This window comes from Equus caballus, chromosome 29, assembly GCF_041296265.1.
Source record: "Equus caballus isolate H_3958 breed thoroughbred chromosome 29, TB-T2T, whole genome shotgun sequence".
Taxonomy (NCBI): Eukaryota; Metazoa; Chordata; class Mammalia; order Perissodactyla; family Equidae; genus Equus; species Equus caballus.
Window position 1 is genome coordinate 18,072,778 of NC_091712.1, and position 20,833 is coordinate 18,093,610.

At 38.0% G+C, this 20,833-nt stretch overlaps 1 protein-coding gene across 1 annotated transcript in view; it reads right to left on the minus strand.

The window, feature by feature from the left end:
* Positions 1-449: 449 nt before the first annotated feature.
* Positions 450-20,833, minus strand: part of LOC102149358 (uncharacterized) — a 50,411-nt gene continuing 30,027 nt past the window's right edge. Inside the window, exons 3-8 of the mRNA XM_023631938.2 lie at positions 19,770-19,858; positions 12,572-12,629; positions 8,342-8,450; positions 1,274-1,353; positions 984-1,089; positions 450-698 (exon numbers count right to left, since the gene is read on the minus strand). Of these exons, the coding sequence (XP_023487706.2) occupies positions 571-698; positions 984-1,089; positions 1,274-1,353; positions 8,342-8,450; positions 12,572-12,629; positions 19,770-19,858 (570 nt within the window). The 3' untranslated portion in view covers positions 450-570. The remainder of the gene's footprint in view (positions 699-983; positions 1,090-1,273; positions 1,354-8,341; positions 8,451-12,571; positions 12,630-19,769; positions 19,859-20,833) is intronic.

Below are 20,833 nucleotides of genomic sequence, written 5' to 3' on the forward strand. Positions count from 1 at the left end.
TATTCTTCTAAGCATTTCAGTGGTATTGACTCAGTCACCCCCAGAAGGTAAGTACTCTTATTACGTTCATTTTTCAGGAAAGGAAACTGAGGCCAGAAGGGCTAATTGCCTAAGGTTGTACAGCTAGTGCGAGGGGAAGTCAACGTTGAAAGCCAGGCGGTCTGACTTGAGAACCTAAAAGACAGACCTCCCTGCCCTCTCCACCACCACGCTGCCCAGGGAGGAAAGAAATACCACTCCCATTAGATCGTTGAAGAAACTGAGGCTTAGGAAGATCTTATCCAAAGTCACAGACGTTCAGTGGTAGAACAGGGATCTGAACTAGAACATAAGCACTTGGCCACATCAGGTCTTCCTGCATTTTTGTGCTTCTCTGTCATCTCAGGCTGTGTTCAATGCTTTCATCTCTTGAATATTTTTAAGGCTTTAGGTGGAAAAAACCTCAGCGATTTTCATTTATTACTTTTTAATTTGCATATTTATCACTCATTTCTAAAGTGTAGGTAGAAATAAGAGTATCTGGTTTAAACAGGAAGTCTTTAGTAAAAAGACATCAATTTAAAAGACTTCTCAAAAAAAGTTCTCAAATGGGCAAATACTTTTTTTTTTCCACTTAAAAACTCTTCTGAATGAACTTGGCAGAAGACTGGCCACTCCTGCTAGCTTTAAGATTCCTCCCAATTTCTCTTCAAAATTCCCTGGAAGATAAACAAAAAGATTAGAAGTGGAAACTAAAGCTGAGAAGACCATATGTGGAGAACAGCCTAATTCTCCACCACCCGTGCCATTCAAAGGGTTCTAGGTTAAAAGTCACACACTCCACAGCCTGAAGCAGAACAGGACAGATGCTCCTGAAGGAGACTGGACAAGCTGCTGACTCACCCGTCTGTTACTGTGACACACTGGGTTGGCACTAACAAGAAAAACAGACATACTCCCCAACTTTTGAACCAATAAAAGCCACACTTCTGCCTTTCACATACCAAGGTCTCCTTTTTGTTTCTGGTTCTCATCTACGGCCAGAGTGGTGGTAGAAGGCGGAGTGGAGAGGAGATGGGATATATTGCAGAAACAATCTAGCAGCTCCCGCTGGAAGAAGCAATTTTCAGATAAAGGGGCACGCTGTTCCCAGAAGACGAAGGGATAAGGTTAGGCTGGTAAACCTAACTGAAGTTCAGGAGATCTGCCCTGGGTGAACACTAGACTTCATAAATTGAACTGGGTTCTACACATCAATCATATTCTCCAATCCGGTGAGGTGAGGAGTGCAGACCTCCATTACCAGGCCAGTGGGTCCATCCTCCAGGTGCTCTGAACTGAACTCTTCTCCAGGGTTGACAGGAGCTGCCTCACCTGGAAATGCAGGAAAGATTACACTCTCCCCCTAGAGATGATGCTCCTCCAAAGACTGGCACTGTGCAAAAGGCCAGGCCCTTCGTTCAAGGTGGGACAATGTTATGGGGCTCTTCACACTCCAGAGTTCCCCCTGGGCTTGGGCTGAAACTAGATCTCATCTGAACCCTCATTTTCACCTCGTTTCTTCCTCAGCCCCATCCTGGACCCCTCACTCGCTCCTAGGTTTTACCTGCAAGCACTCTCACGAAATCACTGCACAATGATCCCCATCGCAGGCTCTGCGTCTAAGGGACACAAAACCTCAGACAATCTACTGAACTAATTAACAGCAGTTCCAGGTACACTGACTATCTTGTAAATAAAGGTGACACAAAAACTCTTATGCATGTAGTTTTTTTCTTATTTTGTAGATTCCAATTTCATTTTCAAAAATACAGATCCAGGATATTTTGTGGTTCTTGAAATGCATTGCCAAATTATTTTTTATAGGGTTTGTCTCAATTGTACTACCTCCAGCAACATTTCAAAGTAGAAGTAACAGCAAGGCAGCCAGCACTAGAAACCAGCACTATTCCAAACTATTAAGGTTATCTTATTGCTGCTCTGATTTGTATATCTTGGATCGCTAATGAGGTTGAACACTTCCCCATATTTGTTTACTAATTGTAGATCTCTCTTAGTTGAATTTCAAATCTACGAAGAAAATTCCATGCCAGGTTTCCAAAAGTTTCAACACCGTGAGATTAATCTCATTGTGTGCGAGGGCTTTTCAGTTCCATGTAAGACAATTCCAAGTTTAAAAACTGGGCAAAGTCATCAGGACCGTTTTCCTGTGGAGAAAGGTTAAAGTAAAGCAGATGTGAAACTGGCCTCAAATCTCTTTTCTCAGACCGTGTTGTCAGGGAATGTTAACTCTTGAACCTACACACAAAAGAACGCTGAAGAAATAATTTAATAGTCATTAAAATTACTTTTCATGTCATTTTATTAATAAAAACAAATGTGCTAAATAACCTCAGCATAACTGTAGTAAATGATCTCATTGGCCTTACTCCCTCAGCTTCCATGGCAAACTCTCCTCATTCTGCCTCACTAGAACTTCCCTTTCTTTCTATTTTTCTTCCCTTTCTCCCTTTTTATCTGCTCTAAATGTAAGTGTTCCCCAAAACTTCTGTCCTTGGGCCTTTTATTGTTTCCCTTTCATCTTCTCCCTTAGTGATTTATTTATAATGTGAAATTAAACTATCTAGAGTGATTTTTTCCAGATCTTTCCATTTCACTCAGGAGTGTGAAATTTCCCAGGGTTCCCCACAAATTCAGCAGTGCTCTCACACTGATAGAGAATGACAGCAACGAGGACACACTCTCATAAGAAAGTGCACTCATGAGGAAATGCCACAGAGATAAATTGGATGTTCCTACGTAATTCCCATACCACCACCTGACCACGGACCTGGTGTGTCAAGACAGCCTGTCCTCCACAGTTTACATGCTTCCTGTTACCGGCACAAAACAGAAGTCGTTAGACAAAGTCAGCTCAAGGATGTGTGTTTCTAGCCTATGTTAAGACCAAGTTACTTACCAGTGTCCAAAAAATGGGAGATTTCATATGCAATTTCTAGCTTCTCTTAAAAAAATGATAACATTAGGTTCCAAATTCCCACATGAAAAGAATCTATCAAAGCCTGATAATGGCTCCCCTCTTTAAATGAGGCATGTACCCTCCAGTTTACCACAGTCCCCACTGCTCCATATTGCCTGAAACCTCCTCATTCTTCTTTGTCTCTTTGCTTAATTCCTTCACTCTCGTTTTCCCTCATTCCTTCTCTCCTTTTTTCCTTCCTTTCTCCTTCCTATACACACTCTTTCCTCATCTGAGATTCTCTCCCCTCAAGCTTCCTTCACCTTACCCCTCTATATGGCATAGCCTATTTAGTTTTAGAATCCTGTTTGGCGAGACCTCTTCTGTAAATGTTTTCCTGACTGCCCACTATCACTACCACCTAGTTAATCATTGATGCTTCTCTAGTTATTCTCTCTGACATGAATACCTGCATATATTTATCTACAAGTATTGGACAACCAACATATATTGAGAGACTAGCATGCAGCAGACACTCTGAGAAGTGCTGCACACATAAAATCAAAGAAAATATGTTCCTGGGCATCATGGAGTACACAGTTTGTGGAAAATGCAGGGACAGAAGGTGGGGTAGGGCGCTGTGGAGGATGGAAGAAAGGCCATTCCCTTCGAACCAGGCTCTTTAGAGCAAGTGACTTACTTGATTTGAGATTTGAAAGACAAAGAGGAATTAGCTTAGCAGATAAATTGAGGAAAAGTGAATTTTAGGGGATGAAAGCATAATCTGAGAAGGCATATGAGCATAAAATACCCAGTGAAGACAGGGACTAGCAATTAGCTCTGTATTGCCACAGAGAAAGGTATATTCCCTGAAGTAGCAAAAAACGAGGCAGGAACCATTTTAACCTACTCTCTTTATTCAAAACCATGGTTTCCTTTGCTTCCACTATAAATTCTAGAATTAATTGAATATCACAATTAAAATACATAAAGCAATTGCATTTTAGAAGCAAGATTTAATTTTTTGCGTGCATATTGAGCCTGCTCTTAAGCTTTCTTTGGCATCAAGAGTTTGGAAGGGAGTTTGGAAGCAAGAACACAAAACAGGCCATTTTTAACATCGAGCCTATCATGCTGCTTTGTTTTCATAGCCAGAAATACAAAAATTAAAGAAAAAAGTTTCACAAACATAGTCAATGAAAGTCGGATGAGGGCTGCAAGGCCTGCTCACTTATTTTGGGTAAAATAAAAATCTGTTTTACCCAAAATTGTTCCAAATTATTTTCTGGAAGTTACAATGAAATCAAATTTGATTTCTCAAATCTCCTCTTGGGGACCATTTGGCAATTACGAAACGTTAGCAGTAAAAATTTCCTCCCAAACTTCCAAATGGAATTTTCTGCCACAATATCAGGAAAATATTACCTGAATTTATCTTGCAGGAAGACTAGCTGATATTTTATATTTTTTCCCTGAAATCAGCTTCAAAAATTAAGTGAGAAGGAGAAGGGACCATTTTTTAACATCAATTTGCTATCCCTGTAGCTGGATTTTGGTTATAATTGCCTGAAGTATACTTAACATGCATTGATATTCCTGTTTATCTCTTAAAATTCCAAGTTCCATATACAAAATTCCAAACCAAGCTGCCAAATACGCCAAGCACCAATGAAAGTTGTTAGTTTCAAACCTTTGAAGTAATTGGTAACTTCCTTGATGTTCTAAAAGTAAGGCTCCTGCAGTCTTCAGCTAAGTATCTTTCCTTTTGATAACTAATAAACTTGAGGATAGGACACAACAACTTCATCAGGCACATTCAAGTATTCACTCAGTAAGGCACATAGTCTAGCACTTTTTATGGGGTTGACTCCTTTGGTAATAGTAGGAATAATTCCCACGGATTCCTGGGCAGGCTCTGAATAACTCTGATTTTCCTGCCCTGCCGAACTCCTCACTATGAATTCCATGCTGCTGGAGCATCATCAGTGCAGATTTCTACCAATTCTTTTTAATCTCATTTGTTCAGAAGAATTTTAACAGGGCTTCAGAGACACAATTAGGTTTGGTTGTAGGCCCAAAGGCTTGAGAAACAGCTTCCTTGCCTCCACACCACCTTTAACCACAAACCACGCAGAAACACAAGGTTTAGCACATGGTTCTTGGGGGCACTCATAAGATGCATCAAACTAATGGTAAGAAAAAGCAAGGATTTGATCTTTTGCAAAACTCAAAGTGTGGTGTCACCAGGTGAGACATTCTAATGTCTGACTACAGCACGCGAGAAAGAAAGATTCCAGAACAGCTTCAAAATATCCTCTCTGATAAACTGCTAGCAGTACTCACAATGCATAGTTCCCTGAGAATTTCTCCAGTGTTGTGAAGTTGGGGCCTCCAGTGATTAAAAGGATTACTTTATGCAAAGTCTTCACAGCCATTATGGTTTCTTCTTAATACATTCCGATACTATCTAATATTATAGGTTGCAGAGAATTGCACTCTAATAATAAGATCTACCTATACAAAAATAAAGTTTATGTGGGGCTGGCCTGGTGGTGTAGTGGTTGGGTTTGCACACTCCAGTTCAGTGGCCAGGGGTTCACGGTTTGGATCCCAGGCACAGACCTATAGACTGCTCATCAAGCCATGATGTGGTGGTGTCCCACATAATAGAGGCAGATTGGCACAGGTGTTAGTTCAGGGAAAATTTTCCTCAAGCAAAAACAGGAAGATTGGCAACAGATGTCCACTTGGGGCCAATCTTCCTCAAAAAAAAGAAAGAAAGAAAGAAAAAAGATTTGTGTAAATCTGATTTAAATGTTATTAAAGCTGAAATAGAGTTCCTTTGATTATTGTTTTTAAGTTGAATCCTTGTTGTTTGGAATAAACTTGGATCTAACCTTGATGTATAAGTGAGCCTCATCACATTTGTATTTAGCTGCCATCCTCAGTTGTCTTATAGGAAAAAATTGTTTTGTTTTGTTTTTTAATTTTTTTTTTAAAGATTGGCACCTGACTAACAACTGTTGCCAATCTTCTTTTTGTTTTCTTTCTGCTTTTTTCTCCCCAAATCCCCCTAGTAATAGTTGTATATTTTAGTTGTGGGTCCTTCTAGTTGTTGCGTGTGGGATGCCGCCTCAGTGTGGCCTGATGAGTGGTGCCACGTCCCTGCCCAGGATCCGAACCAGTGAAACTCTGGGTCCCGGAAGCGGAGCGTGCGAGCTTAACCACTGGGCCACGGGGCCGGCTCCTCCAAAAATTGTCTTTAATGAGAAGTATTTTTCAAGAGTGCCAAGCTGGTTTTGAAGAGTAGAGTGATGCTGATGGCAGAGGTGACTGCCTAGTTTCCCCTCATATGAGGCCAATAAGCCAAATATTTGTTTTATGATTCTCTGTTCTTATTTGCTGTTGGATTAAACTCTGTTGTCAAACAATACAGAGATATAAAAAGAAAAAGGAATTATTCCCCTTGTCGCTTACAAACTCATCCCACTGAGGTAGATCAAGTTATCTATCTACCCTATTCTTTCTGCTCCTACAAAGACATAGATTCATATTTACACGAATATGTAGTGTTTTATTTTATAAAAATAGAATTATATTGCACATTTTCCTGCAACTTGCTTTATCATTTAGTTTCTATGGTTAATCCCTTGGTCCATATAATTCATTTTCATTTTAAAGAACACCAAAAACTAAGATTTTGATTCAATTTACATTAAAATGGAGAAGGAATTGTTTCATCATACTATATTTCCATCTAGCAACATGACATACATTCATTTGTTGAGGTTTTATGTCTTTCAAGAAAAAAGGGTTTTTGGGGCCCACCCGTGGCCGAGTAGTTAAGTTCGCATGCTCCGTTTGGGCGGCCCAGGGTTTCGCCGGTTCGGATCCTGGGCGCGGACATGACATCACTCATTAGGCCATGCTGAGGCGGTGTCCCACATGCCACAACTGGAAGGACCCACAACTAAAATATGCAACTATGTTCTGGGGAGATTTGGTGAGAAAAAGCAGGAAAAAACCCCCCAAAAACCCAGAAGATTGGCAACAGTTGATAGCTCAGGCGCCAATCTTTAAAAAAAAGAAAAAAGGGTTTTCACAAAGATATTGTGATTTTTTGTTAAATTTATTCTCTTTATAGGTGTTATTTTTCCTGTTTTGAAAAAGAGTTTATTTTCCTGTTACATATAACCGGTTATTGCTGGGATGGTAGGTTGTATTATTGATCATTATCTACTCCCTCTATGGTAAGTGGATTATACATCTATGTTAGATATAATTTGCAATATCTTCTTGGAACGAAGCATACTTCCTATCCCCATTTGAGGTGGCCATGTCACTTGTGTTGGCCAATGAATGTGAATGGGTATGACATAAACACATCCAGACAGAAGCTTTAAATTTAATTGTGTGATGTACTTGGCCTCTCAAGCTTCTGTTCTCCGGCATTAAAGCGTCCAAGTAGAGGCTGCACCTTTGGACTAGATCCTGGAACAAGAATGCTTGCAAAGCAGACCTGTGGCCAACCTATAGCATGGAGCAAAGCGGCAGCCAACTGTCAAGAATTGTGAAGAGTCTCATATTTTACCTTACTTTCAAGCTAAGATGTTAACTTGCCAGTTTCATCGATGCTGACAGAAAACACTTAACTCCTGGGTCAGAGACAAAAGACAGTAGCCAGAGTGTCAGCATGTTTGTGTGGGTTCCCTGAGTCTCCATTCCCACATTCCCACACATGTGAAGGGGTCCATGTAGATGCCTGAAAACATAGTAGGTTGCATTCTAGGAGAGGAACACTGACCTTGAAATCCCATCATTTCATAGCAAACAGTGAGCAAGCCTGCTCTTTGCCCCAAAGGTAGAAATTACCTCCTCTGTCAAGGTTGCTTACTGCAGACACATCCCTGAGAAATGGCTGGGTAAAAAATGATCAGGGTCTTAAAGGCTTAGCACACCCAGCAAGACATGTAGGAACATGAGAGACTCATGGAAGAGCGTCTCCCAACACCAACCCTCAGCCCTCATGGAATGTCAGTGAGAAATAAATGTTTGCTATTTTATGCCACTGCAATATTAGGGTTGTTTTTTACATAAAGGTAACTGATACAGCAAATACAGAGAAAGAAAGATCCATTGATATTTGTACATTTGTCTTATATTCTGCCACCTTACCTAATTCTCTTATTTTAAAAAATAATACAGTTTCTTGGGTTTTCTAGGTATAATACCATCATCTGCAAATAAAGTGAATTGTCTCCTTTTCCCCCCAGTATTTATATTGATTATTTTGTTTTCTTACCTTCAGCATTAGCCAGAGCCTCCAAAACAATGTTGAATAGTAATGATTATGATAGTAAATATGCCATTTATTAAACTATTACCCTTTAGTTCCAAACCTACCCTTTGATGCTTTGCTTATGATGCTGGGGCTGAACCATGTTTTTGCTTTGCAAGTTGGCTCCCTGTTAAACTCTGTGGATAGAGAGTTCACGGGCAGAGAGGGCCCAGGCTGGAAAAGAAAGAAGGGACTTAGTTAATACATCTGTAGTGCTTACTACATATGTTCTAAGAACTTTATTGTATATAATAACTCACTTAAACCTACCTGGTTGTGGCTTATAACTACATGGTCAAGTTTGAATTGCCAAATGTTTATTCAGAACTTATATTCATAACTGAAACTGAGCAATACTTAGAGTTTTATATCTTGTATCATTATTATTATGTTTCCTACTATCTTATTGCCTCTATTGAACTGAAAGATCCTTGAAAACCAATGCCTTACTAATATTTTTCTCCTATATAGTCAATATCACAATATCTGGCAAGAATATGTGATTGATGTATGTTAAATGAATAAACACACAACAGATCTAAAGTAAGTCTACTTTTTGAAAAATTAACATTTATTCTGTAATACAAATTCTAATTTCACACATTTAAAAATATTTGTAAGAAGTTAAAATACATAACAATAGGTAAATTTAATATTAATTCAACTAGATTTTTCTAGGCATAAGTGTTCATTTCAGAACTCTGGCAATTTTTAAATTGTTGCTGATCCTGTCTCATTAAACATCTCTTTGTAGAGTTTTAAAATTCTCCAACATTTAGTTAATAGCAATAATTACTTTTGCATACTTTTGACTTACTTTATGTTTTGTGATGTAGATTATATCAAAATTATTTCTTTTTCCAGAAGATTAAAGACAAATTACTAGAAGATATGCATCAAGGATTCCTAATGTATGAAACCATTTTCAACAAAATGCTTTTTATTTAAGTCAAAATTGGATTTCCATGGTTTGGGGTTTCAGGACTTCTAAGGCTTTGCTCCCACAGATTCAAAACTTGAACTAGACATCAAAGGTTATAATGTTGCCCCTTCAAGGCACCAGCTAAAGGATTTGGCAACTATTTTCTATGATTTAGCTTTGCTTGAATCCTTCCCTTCAAAGCAGCTGTTACTATGTCTTTGCGATTAAGTATAAGGACATGTTATCATTTATTTGCGTGTTTTTTAAATTGCATTTTAAGGATCTTCCATATCCACAACAAAATACTGGCAGATAAATAAAGTAAAAATGTATCCTCTACCACCAACGATCTTGCTATATAAGGTAGAGACCATAGGCAGACCCAAATTTTATAGAGAAATAATAGTGTAGGACAAATTTCTTTCAATTCCATTAGCAATAGGAAGAAAAAACCATCAAAATGAGGGCAACACAACTGAAGTGACACCCTGCGGTTTTCCCTATTGTTTTTGTTGTTGTTTTAATTCTAGGTTCCATTTTATGTGGTCAGGAGGTAACGACTGGACATTTATGATCATTATCACAAAGGATCTTTTTCTCACGTCCTCATGGCATGTTTGGAAGCAGTAATACAAACCATGGTAATAAGAATTATTTTAATATTATTAATTTTTTTTCCTTCCCTACTACCCTAAAGTTTATAACTTTAACTTTCATTATAAGGAATAATTGACGTATATCTTTTTTTACTAAAACACAGTAGTTTTATAAGGCTTGGGCTGGATTTATTTGAGAAAAGACTGTATTTTATTATGTGCCCTGAAAGTGACCTAAAATGCATTTTATCAGTTCAATTCAGTTTACTTACCTTAGCCTATGTGGTTTCTGTGTGTGTGTGTGTATCATACTCCTGATGATGGCAAAAACCTATACAAAGTGTTGAAAATCACAAATACATGGAGCTGTTTTGATGACAGTCATCTAATTTTAGAAGTGAATTATGACATAGAGCTATCTTTGATTATATTAAGTACAGTCTACATTACTGTCCTATATTTTTGTCTGCGTTTTTACTTTATTTCTGAATATAGATTCTTTGTTTTATAATTTTCTTGAATTATGATTTAAAGGCAAGAAAATAAGAAATAACAGTTTATAGGATGTTAAGTGACCAACACAAGGATCTATTTCAGGAAATTAAAATGGCAACTTGGACAAATTTGTTTTTCTTTTAAATTAGGTTTATTAAAAAATACAGATTTTCTCATTCACATCAATTATGTGATATTTAAAAATACCAGAACTATCACAGTAGTTTAACATTGTAGTTTAACATTTCACACAATTGACTTAAAGAAGAGGTTTGTTCAAAACTTTTCACCAACTCTCTGGAATGCCAACCACAGGATAAAGTGTAAAACATACTATATTTTTAATCTGGTATTAGCAGCTGTTTACGGTATGGCTTAAGGACTGTTCAGTTTTCTTATAATTTTGTATTGTTTTTTGGTGGTTTTAGTTTGATTTTTGTTGTCTCACTATTTTTAAAATGGTGTTATTTTCACAGGAAAAAAAAGAAAGCATAGACCAAAGGAAGAAAATTATGTTGAGCAAATTTCCATGGAAAATTACTTAGGTTTTAAAATTGAAGTTGACATTTTTGAATTGTGAAGTTTTGGGTCTTGTTTTATTTAAATCAAAATCTCTAAGATTTTATGAGAATGGTTGAAATCAGGAGACAGTTCTGAGTGAAAAAAAAAATGGGGGGAAAAGGTGAAAATAATGGAGAAACTTCAGCAAATGCCTCAACTCCAGAGCAATATCTTTTCTGTTTTGAAAATAAGTCTTTGCAGGTGTGTTTCCTATCTTGCTTTCTTGCTCAAGGAAGAATCATTTTCTGAATTTACCAGCAATTGATGTGTGCTGAGGGCTCATTTATTTCTCACAAAATGTCGCTAACTCACTCCTGTCCTCTTAAATTTGAAACAGCTGCTCCCCACTGGCAGGCTCTAAATCTCAACAGAGACAGAATTCCAGACTCTCTGTATGCCTGTATTACACTATTGTTAATAATAATCTCTGTCCATCAAGGTGACAAGGGGACAATGTGAGTCTACACACATATTTTCTCTGTCCATACATAAAAAGCTAAAGCTTGCATTTTGTTAGTAAAAACCCATGATTTAATTAAAAAAAAATCTCTGATTGTTGGTGCCATTTGAAGCACTATAATTTAGTTTTGCTTGAAGCACCATAATTTTCAACGTTGTTTCCTTTCTATGCAGTTATATTTTTAAATATTATCTATGAATTAGAGTAGCTTATTCACTGAGAGAAAGCAGCAGAGAGGTCCAAACTAAATGTTAAAAGGCAAAGCAAATCTGTAAAAATAAACATATTCTTTAATTTTAAATTGGTTATAATTTAATTTTCAGATTACATTTTCATAATTTAGAATTTGCAACCTCTTCAACATTTATTTGTAAAGAAGACAACAATTCCAACTTTTTCAATGAAGGCCTCACTGTTGAAAATAAGAATTTTAACACAATCCTTAAATACCTGACTTTTTAGTCAAAGGTACGTATTTTTATTTTACCTTGTTTTTACATTGTTACCTCACCAAAAAGAAATCAATTTGTTCTTCTTAGATTTTCTTGCAGAACAACTGTTCAATTTCTATAAAGACAGATTCATCTGTTTTGAAAAAAGCTAAAGATTATTTTCATGCATAAGATAAATCACTGAAAGAGACAGTAAAGAATTCAAAAGGTACTTCATGTTCTACCAGAACAAAATCCAAATCATTCTTCTCCACAGTGAATTCATGGTTTCCTGCAAGATAAGATCTCATCCTGTTAAGGACTTCATCCTCGAATAAAGAAGAACATAATTTCTCAAGGGAACTCCAGTATCATAACTGATGACATCAAATATATCAATAAGCACAGCTCTTATTTTAAAATAGTCACCCAAGTCTCTAGAACCTACAGTTGAAAGTACTGATGTTAACCTGTAATAGTCTACAATAAAATAAACACATGAAAGAGAACAAATAATTGTTTAATTATTAAAAAGTTTTCATTCTCATGAATAAAATTAAAATGCCCAGTAATCCTTAATTAATACATTTAGAATCCCTTCCTCAGTGATGAGAATTAACTTTGCAATTTAATTTGACACTTTACAGTGTGAAAAAGAAAGATAAAAAATAAGCCTCTTGGGAATGGCAGGAAAATTTCCAGTCTCTCACCAGCCAATTCAATTTAATCAGGTCTCTCTGTCTCGCTCTCCCTTTTTTCCTGAAATCATTGGTGTTTCCACCCCCAGTCCTCTCCAGTCTTCTTTTTTTTTCTTAATAAACAGAACTAACTTTAAAGATCCGAGGTTTGGATTTCCTTTCATCTTGCAGTGTTTGTCTAGATTTGTTGCTGGTCAACATGGTAGTCCAGAATTCAAAAAAGATTAAAAAAAAAATTACAGTCTGTTACAAAAGATACATGATATTGTAGATATAAGATACCAGAAACTAAGGATAGCAAAAATTTCCAAATGTTTAATACTTTTTTACAGTGCCCTGCTTATCTTGGTATTTATTATTCATTCATTCACCAAAGCTGTATTGAAAAGCTATAATTCACTGAAGATAGCGCAGGGCCAGGATCCAGTCTCTGCCAAGAGGAGCTCACAGTTTAGTAGGAAGTCAGACAGGTAAACAAGAAAGTTTCAATATTAGACAGTAAATTCTTATATAAAGGGCTGTATGGTACTGTGGGGAAAAAACAAGAAGTCTTCCCAGGGAGGTGACACCTGATCCAAGGCAGAACAGAAGGTTAACAGAAGGTGGAAAATTTATCCTTGGCAGAGAAAAGACCATATGCAAAGAAATGGATATGGGGAATTTGGGGATATAGATATATGAAGTTGCCTGATGGACAAAGTCAATGGTGACAGAGGTGCCAAGGAGAGAGAGAAGGACTGGAGCTAGCCTATGAAAGCCTTCATATGCCAAATTGAGTTAATATTTTAGTCTGCAGGCAATGGATTTTATGCAGAGAAATGACGCAATCAGCTTTAAGACTATCAAAGGTCAGACTCCCTAAGAAATAGTCACTGAAACCCTGTGATTTGTATGCAGCAATTCATACAGGGAATGGTTTTGGGAACAGTACCTGTTAGGGAGTGAAGGGAAGGAGGGGTGGGAAGAGGGGAAGTTAGACCGTGGTGCAGATGCATCGCAGGTGCAGCTGATGCAGCTGATCCCATGGGGAGTTCTGAAGCTGAAATGGCCTTTCAGATTTGTCCCATCTTGAGGCCAGGCAGCCAAGCCTTCTTACCCACACTGAGAAGTCACTGGATGCAAGCTGTACCCCAGGGAGGAGGGGTAACCTTGGGCAAGTTTGATTCCTGTAGGTGAGAGCAATTCCTGGAGAGGGACACAGCTGTGAGCCATCACCAACCAATACATCCAGCAGTTGGAAGCAGTGTCTCCATCCTGAAGAGGGATCTGAGGAATGCATCATATAATCTACTACAGGGGTTTTATTGTTTTAATTATTATTATTATTTTTCAGCTTAAACCTGACCATAGTGAGAAGGATGGTCTTGAGTGAGGAAAGATTGGTTAGAAGGGGATCAGATGGGATTTTGTGAAAAAGGATGATGTCAAAGGTACCATGGTAATTCATGGGGGAAAGACAGTCTTTTCACAAATGCTGCTGGAACAATTGGCTATCCATATGGAAGAAAAAAGAACCTCAACTCTTGCCTCACACTACACAACAATTTAACTCAAAATGGATCATAGTCCTAAATATAAAGGCTAAAACCTTAAAACTTCTACAAGGAATCAAAATAGAAAAATCTTTGTGACCTTGGGTTAGTCCAAGCTGTCTTAGATAGAACACTAGAAAATAAATAATACAAGGGCTGAAAGATTGACAATACCAAATGTTGATGAGAATGTGAAGGAACTAGGACTCTCATACATTGCAGATAAGAAAGTAGAAGTGCACAGCCACTTTGCAAAGCAAACATGGCAGTTTGTTATAAAGTTAAGGATATACTAACCAGGACATCCAACCCCATTACAAGGTATTTATCCAAGACAAATGAAAATATAAGAGTTGTACTCCAAAGTTTATAGCTATTTAATCAATAATGGACAGAAACTAGAAACAACTCAAATGCCCGTCAACAGGTGAATGGATAAATAAATCGTGATATATCTATAATATTGTATACTACTCAGCAATAGAAAAGGTTTGAGCTATTGATAGAATAATATGGATGAATCTCAAAGACAATGTACTAAGTAAAAGGTGCCAGACACAAAAGACTATATTATTATTCTATTTATATGAATTTATTTCTATAAAGGCAAAAGAACCACTGGTACCAGGCACCAGAGTCGAGGAGAGGACTGACCACAAAGTGGTACAAGGAAACCTTCTGGGTGATGGGAATTTTCTACAATATACATCATAATTGTGTAGTTGGCATACGGCTGTATATATTTTTAAAACTCATGGAGTTGTACATTTATTATTTCTGAATTTTATTATATGTTACCCCTAAAAAATGAAATATAAAAATAAATGAGTAGCATTTAAATGGCCACCAGGCCTTATTTTCTTCAGTTCCTGTTTCTTAGAAAAAGTCCTTTTGTTAAGCCTTCAGCATTCATTCACTGAATGAAGACTGACAATGTACCAGGTTCTGTGTTTTTTCCAAATGGCTGAATTTTATTCAAAGAGAAGGCAATCTAGGAATTCGACAACTATAGTTTTAATGCCCTAGCTACTAGTAAATTGATCACCAAGACCATATTAAGAAACTGGTCTACTTTATGTGACAAGGATAATATAATATTTTAAATAAAAAGTATCCCTTAAAAGTAAGAGAGAAACGAAAAACTCAAAGAAACTTAATACAAAATGGGCATCTCTTTTCCTGGATTTTTTTTGTGAGTATAAGTAAAAACGTAATAAGTGCCCACTTAATTGAACACATATGGCAGGAATGAAAATTTTAAAGAGAAGAAAACCATTTTTTGATTCTATAAATAAGAAGATACTAATAGCAAGGAAAATGTCTAGCTAGGAAAATATTTGACATTTCTCTCAACTGTAAGAGACAGAAAACACAAACATCTCTGAGTGAGGGTTTCACTGTATCTGTTCTGGACTCTAGCTATCAGCCTAAATTTCTACTGACATTACTCTACCTCTCTGCTTTGCACTCACTCTAAAGGGAAGCTTTGTAGCTACAGTCAGATAAAAAGTAGAGCTTGAGAACATACATATAACAATAAAGCATTATCAAATATGAGGTATACCCTGCACTTATATCAGCTTTTGTTATGTCCCCAATTTTGTTCCATGACACCTGAGTCAAAAGTCAGTTTTTCTAAATTAAATCCAATCTGACTTGGCTTCCATGCTAGAGAGGCAGAAAATGCTATTATCTATCTATATATCCATCTACCATTTTCCTGGTTCCTATTCCCTCCCTTGGGGTTGTGCACAAACCCCAAAACGATGGGGAAGAGCCTGGTGACTGCCACTCCTGGTCAGCCTTGCCCATGGGCCTGTGTAGTCCACTCACAGATATGAAGTGTCACACCTCTGGATCAAGTCTGGCCTCAGGACTATCTTTCCAGAATCCTAAGCTGGGCTTCCTATCATTTGGCTTCCCTGGGCACTCATACTCCTTAGGGCCCTGTGTACACATGAGCCGCTGACAGAACCTACAATTGGTGTGAACCCCCCTCCTCCACACCTTCCCACCCCACTCCCCAACTGTCCGTCCCCCTTTCACCTCTGACATTGTTCTCCAAGCACAGATCCCGGACCAGCAGCAGCACCTGAGAATTGTTTTTCATTTTAAAGTTTGTCAGGCAACTCTTAACATGTAGCCAAGGTTGAGAATCATTGTTCTAGATTTAAGAACAATCATGATAACAGAGATGATGAGACTATGCATAATATAAATACATGTTAATATACTTAAATGATTGAAGTCTAGTACAAGTAAGTTTTAAGTGAATTTAGAAGAGAAGTTACCAGTGTAGGCTCTTAATTAGCTAAAAAAAGCTTACTGGAAAAAAGTAGGATTTAAGGTGTACAAGCTGCAGAACATTCTGGACCTTCTCCTTCCTGTACACTGGGGAATTACTGGAGCTAGGCTGCCATCTTGGTCTGTGAGTTGGCTTTGGGAATGTAAGTCATGCATGACTGGGCAACAAGATGGAAAGAGCCTGAATTCCTGAAACAACCCTGGGCAAACTGGCCCTGGATCGCCTATGTCCAGACATCTTTACACAAAAAAGAAAGAAACTTCAGTCTTGTTTAAGCCTATTATCTTGGGGTTTTCCTGTCACTTGCAAGCAAACCTTCTCCTGACTAATGTCAATAGCAGTACATACTGTATGACCAGACAAGAGAATCTCGCCAAAATAATAGACATTAAATACCCACATTCTATATCACCTCAGAGTTTACTTTTCAACGTAATGTAAAGGGATTGTGACTACCATTTGTGGTATAGAAAACATGAACGTGATAATTAATCAGCATTCACCTCTCGTCTCCTGTGTATTACACGAGAAGAGAGAGGCTGAGGGAAAGAAACTTTTGTGACTCTCTCCTGGGTAAGAGTGCATGTGAATGTAATCAACACAACATCCCCATATACCAGGCCATACTGTGAACCCAATCTTGTGTTTTGCAATTCATTTTTTCTTAAGTATTATTCCCTTTTGTTTAAATACCCTAAAGAAGTATCTTATTGGGAAATCCCTAATGCACAAAAAAGTTTCTTCTGTAGAAGACAGATATAAAAGTTGTGAAAAATCTATTTGTAGGGGGAAATATGCATATTGAAAATCATTAATTCATTTAGAGCATTACTGAATTTCTGGGCAAAGCTGTTCATTTTGCAGGTTTTATGATCCTTCTTAAGCTAAAAGCTTAAATGATCAAGCCCTTTGCTTTGTCAAGATCCATTATAAACTCAAGTGCCTTCAGTGGCCAGGCGGGTGGGTTAAATAGTCCCCAGGTGGGGGTGATGGGAAAATGGGGAACACCTGGGCTTCTGAACTGGGCCACTTCACTTCAGCGATGATGCCCTGAGTGAGTGGGGGCTAATATCATCAGAGCTTCTGATCTTTTAGAAGAAGCCAAAATGCTCGGTTTTTAAATGTATCTTCCGATATTCAATCTAAAAATTTAAAAACACAACACCGACCAAATCAAACATCCCTGTGAGCTGAGTACCATCTCCAGTTTAAAGTTTAAATGAAACTGGATCTGAGTTTGCAAAATCAGATTTTAAAATTTTGCTTTAATTTGGCCTTAATATAACTGCTTTAATTGATTAAAAATTGCCTGAACCCAACACGAAGGGTAAAATAATAAATGACGATTTGTCAAGTAGAAAAGAGGCATGCTGAATTAATTGCCAGTGGGCTCTATTACATTCCTTTAGAGCCAGAGACAATTTAACTGGGATAATGCTCAGAGAAGTTGTGACTTCATTTTCCTAGGCCATCAGGGCCTTGGGGATAACCAAGGGTTTTGGTGACAACAGTCGTGACTTTTGCCTCCTCCATTGTACCCATCTTGTCACCCTGTCAGGGAGATGACATCCCTTCTTCAACTGAAGTCAAGGAATTTGTCAAATGCCTTTTATGTGCCAGGAACTGTGTTAGGTGCTAAGGACACAAAGTTGAGTAAATCCATCTCTGTCTTCAAAGAATCCATAGCTTAGTGGGAGAGAAAGAAGCATAAGTAATTATAAAACAGTATACTATGTGTCATTAAATCGAAGAAGCTATCAGTGATAAGAGACACCGTTATTTTTTGTACCTCTAAGAAAAAATTAAATTATGGTATCCTTCCAATTTTAAGATGCATTCTGATTTCAGAGAGATTTAAATGTCATGTGCTATGGAAGTTGTGCTAAGGAGCAAAGAGAAGAGAGGATCTAACCCCACGCGTTTAAGGGTGAACTGGGGAGTCAGATTACTTTAAGCCATGTGATCCAGAGCAAGTCCCTCAACCTCACTTTTTCCCTCATCTGGAAAATGAAGTAATAACATTAGCTACCCCATAGAGCTGTGAAGATTAAATAAGGATTTCACATAAAATGCTCACCAGTGCTTTAGATCTAAGTAAGTGCTCAATAAAGGTTAGCTATTATTAGCAGAGGTAATTAATGACAGAACTTGAACTTAAAGAAAGAATACGTCTTTTCCAAGAGATAAGGGAGAAAATAGATTCCAGGGAGCAAGAACAGAATTCACAAAGACCTAGAGGCATTGTTCTGGAATATCTACTACAGCCTGTCTGCTGTGCTGTAGTAGGCAAGGTTTTGCCCTTGAGGAATTGTAAATCTTTTTGACACCCTCTTCTTTCTCTTGCTCCTTCCTCCCCTCCCCTCCGATCCCAACACACCCACAAAGGCAGCTTGCTTCTTTCAGCTTTATACTCAGAAACATGCACCTGGCCCTGTATTCAATCATGAACTCAGCTCCTCAGAGCAATGACACTAGTTACTTGTCTTCCATTTCCCTCCTCACTCCCCGATCTCACCCTCTTGTCGTTGGGGGCAGCCTTTGTCTGACATCCTTTGTTTAAGAGGATTAATTGCTATCCCCCAGTGCCTGACAGTTTCTTTCAGGGGACTTCATGCAAATTAGGCTCCAGGTGGCCTGTCCTGATTTCCCAGAGGTCCCCAAGGGGTAACACCCTATTAGGACATTCACTACGAATAACATTTAGTGAGCCTCACCCCTTTGAGGTTTGGAGAAGTCATTGGACTTGCACTAAAGTACCCATATAATCACAGAGCTGACCCTGTTCAGTGTTTAGCTATGTTATGCTGCATCATCATTCAAAATGTTTTTCCACCTAAAAGATATTCCTTCTCAGTATTATTTCTATTAACGCAGTGCCCCCGTTTTAGAAGGCAACTAGTATCTTGAGTAAGAAACCTATCCAGTCTTTGAATTTGAGTTCATCCATCCATTTCTTCCTCTACACATATTTCCTGAGCACTTACCGAGGGTAGGGGACTCAGCTACAAGAAGAGGATTTGAGGTTGAATGAGGCCAACATGGTCCCTTCTCTCACAGACCTTACAGTTCAGCAAAGGAGGAAATTAAAATAATTCCAAGGCTAAGAGCAAAGACAGCTTAGGGAAAGCTTCTCTGAGGAAGTTCCTGCCAAGGAGAGGTCAAAATGATGGGGAGAATTAGCTAAGTAAAGGGATAGAGGGAAAGAGGTGCTAAAATGAGATGTGAAATACTTTGCAAAATGTGTAACAGCAGACATGTGTAAGACTGTGTGGTTATTAAAGATACATCCCTCCATAGTTCTCCAATCTCTGTCCCAGACAGTCCTTCCATCAACCTGCTTACTATTTCTGCTCCTTTCTCAGAACAACCCCTCTTTTATTCTGTCTTGTTTTATGAGTGTTTCTTATATTAAGTTATTGGTATACTCTTGGGTTTGTGCTGGAGACAAGAGCCTTTCTGGATGTAACAGTGACCTGATTATTATGTCAATTACCTGGGAACAGATCTTTCAGACCAGATCCGGGCGCTGAGAGGGATGCGTGGGGGTTGCCGAGTGGGATTTTGTTTCCCTTGGTCTTGATTCTGAAAGGCGAAATATGCATGAAAGTTAGGCAACTGGTGGTTATAACAGTACTTTTTAAAACTTTTTGATTGAGATCCATAGTAAGAAATATATTAAGATAGCAACTCAATACACACATCTTACCAAAACAGTAGTTTCTCAAAATTTGTGTTGTAGGAAAAATTACCCTTACTACATGTGATACAACGTGATATTTTATATTTTGGATTCTGATTAGTGTTTTTCAGAGTGGCAATCCACTAATGGGTCACAAAATCAATTTAGAGGGTCATGATGAGCACCTTAAAAAATGAAATAGAAGCATCCATTCAGGGACAGGCTGGGAATAGTGAAGAAGATATCTGTACATTGTGGTCAGTCTTTGGAGTTAGAATTTACATATCTTGGATTTTCTAAGTCTCTGCTTCTTGAATTATTTGTACGTTGTAATACGAAACTCGATACAGATGAGTGGTTATGGCTGTGGGTTCTGGAGTACAGGTTCAAATCTTGACTCCACTACTCAGAGGCTGTGTGACATGGGACATGTGACTTAGTCTCCTGCATCCTGCTTTCCTGGAGTGTAAAATGGAGATGACAACAGCACTTACCTCAACCAGCTGCAAGGATTTAATGAGATGATGCAGTGCCTGGCACAAATAAACACTTAATAAATATTAGCCATTATATTTCGATCTCTTTTATTTTCCCCCAGTGTTAAGGTTTAGCTTTTTTCAGCTTGCTAAGTAGAACTGAGGGAAGAGTTATGCACATGGAAGTAGAAGGCTCTGGAAGCCAGATTGCTTAGGGTAGCAGATATCAAAGTGAAAGAAATACAAGGAGAAACTGAAATCCCAAGGGTCCGAATGGAGGTCCTCAGTCCTTCCAGAGCTAACTCTTGAAGGTCCAGGGTTTTATTTTCTTAAAGAAAGCAGTTCCGCTTAGAGTTCTTCTCTCTAATATCAACACACTTTTGACCCTAGCTCCTGGCTTTT